The following is a 4,810-nucleotide window of genomic DNA, read 5'->3' as shown; positions in this document are numbered from 1 at the left end:
TGCAATTGACGCGCCTCTATGCCAGGGTTTTTATGTTCCTGGTCAGGCTACACATAACTATACGTTTTGATTGTCATAGTGGACTAGCACTACCGATCTTTCAGTGTGTTTACTGTGGCAACTAAGCCAGACGCAGACAGTCAACACACTCGAAAACACATACAGACTTGAATATTGCTAATCTTATTACTCCAGTATTCTTGTAGGGTTTAATGCAATCGTCTAGCGCGATGCGAGTTTATTGCCTTCTGATCTTAGTATCCTACAGTATTATTTAGAAGTGATTTTATTAGCTGCAGGCAAGTAAACAAGTTGACAAAATAAATAACATATCATACCACCAATTGGCGCCACTATTTCATCTTCTCGTTAGTGGCTCCAACTGATAAAAGCACAAAAAATCAGTATTGAAAGTTAACAAAAAAATGAAAATAAACCTACGTTAAATTAACATCCTAGTTAGTCCTTACGAGACATCGCTGACTAAACATTCACCTGCCGATTTTAAATTGACTGGATTTGTTCATATTTTTATCTCAAATAGTTACCGAACTTTTAAATCGTTTTACGTCACGTGCCGCTAACATTTGAGACCAAATTTTGCACTTACTTATATTCAAGTTTACTTTCAGGGAAAAATACTCAGGTCCTATCGGCAACAGTGAGTATTAACTGCCCATTGTCGGTCATGTCGTCTCGTTCTATCGTAAATAATCACCATTTGATGAGAGCGAGAGCAAAAACGGAAATGGATAGTTAACACTGTGGCCCATAGTACCTACATAATTATCAAAGAATAAAAACACGGTTTTAAAATATTGTACTTTATAATTACAAATACTTAAAGCTAGATTATTGTGCAATGCACTGAGATGTGGGTCCAAAAGCCCGCACCATTTCATTTATGGACGTTTACGAAATATTTAATAACATGCCCCGGCTGTATAAGGAATGTACTGCATCGAAAAATCGTAGATATACCTACATATCCAGAGAAACAGTGAAGGCAATAGCTAACTATTGCACGATCTAACAGAAAAACAATCATATGGAATTTAAACAATCTTTTATGGCACAACAAGTTCTTTATACTTTCAACAAACAAGGCACATTATATCGATAGCATCGACCATGTGAAATACACTTTTAATATTAGACCAATTGATATAAAATATCGCATCAAAAAAATGGAGAACACACTTTCCTATACTGGAATATTTCGTACCTATTTTGCACATTTTACACAACTTGGACGTAAACATCAACGTCGAAATTGTTTGTGATATTATCTATATTAAAATATTTCGTAACCATTTCGTACTTTATACACAAATGTGTGTCCAGTTGTCCTCATTGGGCCACTGCTTTCACTTGCGTCTTCGGACGAGTCGTGGCGGGATCATCTCCTGGAGTTGACGGTGCGCTGGACGGAGGACATGCCGTCCACGAATTTGGTCCGGAATAGCACGTTGGCGTTGTTGAACATTCCATCCTTCAGCGAGACTATAATGAACTGTGGACGAGAGATTGCGTTAATATTTTGTCTAGATAATAATAAGTGTCCTGAACTCTGATTAGCTAGACCAAGACAGATTGGGGTGCATTTATTCTGCGTATGTCACAGGCTCAAGGACGCGTCCACCTCATCAGGGATGTACAATGGAGCGTGCAGATCTAGAGAACTAGTAAGATAGTAGAAGAAGAATCCAGGATGTACAGCGGAAGAGGCTTGAACAGCAGCATGGCAGCACCAGCGACTAAATCCCGGTCTGTGAGCACGTAGAATTTTGTCCAATGACCCCAAGCTACCCATCCTTGTCGCTCGCAGGTAATTACAAAATTCTACGTGCTCGCAGACCAGACTATAGAGAGATAACTATGTGAGTTGATGTATACCTGTGAGTGCGTAAAGCGCTGCTTCAACATATGCCCGATATTCTGCGTATGCGATAAGTCTAACGCCGCATCCACTTCATCCAGGATGTACAGCGGGGCCGGCTTGAACAGCAGCAAGGCAGCAGTAATGACAGCACGTAGGAACAACTAGATAGACTGCAAGATCATGGCATATTATATACCTGTGAGTGCGTAAAGTGCTGCTTCAGCATATGGCCGATGTTCTGCGTGTGCGACAAGTCTAGCTCAGCATCCACCTCGTCCAGGATATACAGAGGAGCAGGCTTGAACAACATCATAGTAGTACCAACGACATCGCGTAGTAACAACTAGAGAGAATGCAAGATCATGGCATATTATATACCTGTGAGTGCGTAAAGTGCTGCTTCAGCATATGGCCGATGTTCTGCGTGTGCGACAAGTCTAGCTCAGCATCCACCTCGTCCAGGATATACAGAGGAGCAGGCTTGAACAGCAGCACGGCAATAACTAGAGATAGCAAGTCTGTAGCATGCTCTATAATAGATTATACACACCTGTGAGTGCGTAAAGTGCTGCTTCAACATATGCCCGATATTCTGCGTGTGCGACAAGTCCAACGCAGCATCCACTTCGTCCAGGATGTACAGAGGAGCAGGCTTGAACAGCAGCATGGCCAGTACCAGCGACACTAGAGATAACTAGTCTATAGCACGGTTGACGTATACCTGTGAATGCGTGAAGTGCTGCTTCAGCATATGGCCGATATTCTGCGTGTGCGACAGGTCTAACGCAGCATCCACCTCATCCAGGATGTACAGAGGAGCCGGCTTGAACAGCAGCCTGGCCAATACCGACACTAGAGATAACTAGTCTATAGCACGGTTGACGTATACCTGTGAGTGCGTAAAGTGCTGCTTCAACAGATGGCCAATGTTCTGCGTGATCTGACAGGTCTGGCGCCGCGACTACTTCATCAAGAATATACAGCAGCGCGAATATCAACAGTAGCGTGGCGAGAACTAGGAAGACAGCAAATATACAGCATGCTTTATAGTAGACAGTAAGTACACACCTGTGAGTGCGTGAAGTGCTGCTTCAACATATGGCCGATGTTCTGCGTGTGCGACAGGTCTAAGGCCGCGTCCACCTCGTCCAGGATATACAGAGGAGCAGGCTTGAACAGCAGCATGGCCAGCACCAGCGACAGCGCCACCAGCGAGCGCTGGCCGCCACTGAGCTCGCCCAGCGACTCCTTCCACGTGTTGTTGAAGCCCACCTTCACCTGCACGACACGGTTAAAAGGTCAAATTTCTTCCACTATCTAATTTATTAGAACCCCACCCCGAGCTTGTTGTTTTAAGACTTTAATCACCCAGGTTCGGGCGCTTTGGATAGTAGATACTGTTTATCAACTGTGCCAAGTGATCGGTCATGGTTACATGCTTCCATATTTTGAGATTTACCAGTACGAGTTAGATTGCTGGAAGTATATGAGCCAGTAAGTATTTCCAATTACACGGCATAGATAAGAACATTAGCATGCATGAAGTAGAAAAACAACCTTTTTGCATTGCGCGCGGTTTCCTGCCCTACGCTGTCTCCCGATATAGCTGTTACTAATAGTCCCTTGAACTCCTCGTAGGAAGTAAAATATTACGCTTGTGTTACGAGTAAGTTCACCACAATACTTTCTTTCTCGAATGCCGATTCGGCCAGTCCGACACTGACACCGTTGGTCACTGACAGTAAATTAGCTTCTGTGCTCAACTTACCTCCAACCCGTCTAGCACAGTAAGCCCATCAGGCGGCTTGAGTCTTGCTTGTGCACCAGGCAGCAATGTGCTGAAGATGGAGCCGAAGTCCTTGTTGACCTGCTCGCATGCCGTGACCAGCGTCTTTCGTCAATAACAACGTTAGCATGCGTGCAGTGGAAACAATCACATTTAGATTACCTCCAGCCCGTCCAACACAGTAAGCCCATCAGGCGGCTTGAGTCTCGCCTGTGCGCCGGGCAGTAATGTGCTGAAGATGGAGCCGAAGTCCTTGTTGACCTGCTCGCACGCGTTGACCAGTGTCTTCTTCCCGTCAATAACAACGTTAGCATGCGAGCAATGGAAACAATCACATTTAGATTACCTCCAGCCCGTCCAACACAGTAAGCCCATCAGGCGGCTTGAGTCTCGCCTGTGCGCCGGGCAGTAATGTGCTGAAGATGGAGCCGAAGTCCTTGTTGACCTGCTCGCACGCAATGTGCTGAAGATGGAGCCGAAGTCCTTGTTGACCTGCTCGCACGCCGTCACCAGCATCTTTCGTCAATAACAACGTTAGCATGCGAGCAAAGGAAAAACAACCACATTTAGATTACCTCCAGCCCGTCCAGCACCGTAAGCCCATCAGGCGGCTTGAGTCTTGCTTGTGCACCAGGCAGCAATGTGCTGAAGATGGAGCCGAAGTCCTTGTTGACCTGCTCGCACGCCGTCACCAGCGTCTTCTTCGTATCGTCAATAACAACGTTAGCATGCGTGCAGTGGAAACAATCACATTTAGATTACCTCCAGCCCGTCCAGCACCGTAAGCCCATCAGGCGGCTTGAGTCTTGCCTGCGCGCCGGGCAGCAATGTACTAAAGATGGAGCCGAAGTCCTTGTTGACCTGCTCGCACGCCGTGACCAGCGTTTTCTTCTTCTTCTCATCTAGTTCTGCCATCACTTGCACGAGCTTCGCGCGGTCCGCTTCCACGATCTTCTTCTTACGCATCACGTCTTGGTACTGAAATACAATTCAATATTAATACGCTATCAGGGAATATTAATTAATTAACATCAGAACCATCCTTCTACTTGTATTACAGGGTGATTTGTTAGATAGAAGCAAGCTTAATTTTTCTGCTGTGGGGCCGTCCATAAATTACGTCATCGATTTTTTCAGATTTT

The 4,810-nt window shown here is 45.3% G+C and overlaps 1 protein-coding gene across 1 annotated transcript; it reads right to left on the bottom strand.

Annotated features, from left to right (window-relative positions):
- Positions 1-808: 808 nt before the first annotated feature.
- On the bottom strand, positions 809-4,643 carry LOC114354234 (structural maintenance of chromosomes protein 2-like). Its single transcript, XM_028306498.1, has 3 exons — positions 4,431-4,643; positions 2,951-3,160; positions 809-1,513 (listed from the first exon to the last, which is right to left on the bottom strand). The coding sequence occupies exons 1-3, from the start codon at positions 4,632-4,634 to the stop codon at positions 1,400-1,402; spliced, it is 528 nt and encodes a 175-aa protein (XP_028162299.1). The 5' UTR covers positions 4,635-4,643; the 3' UTR covers positions 809-1,399.
- Between the last annotated feature and the right edge of the window lie 167 nt (positions 4,644-4,810).

This window comes from Ostrinia furnacalis, unplaced genomic scaffold, assembly GCF_004193835.3.
Source record: "Ostrinia furnacalis isolate ACB-3 unplaced genomic scaffold, ASM419383v2 OfSCF1997, whole genome shotgun sequence".
Taxonomy (NCBI): Eukaryota; Metazoa; Arthropoda; class Insecta; order Lepidoptera; family Crambidae; genus Ostrinia; species Ostrinia furnacalis.
This window is presented reverse-complemented; position numbering and strand designations above follow the sequence as displayed.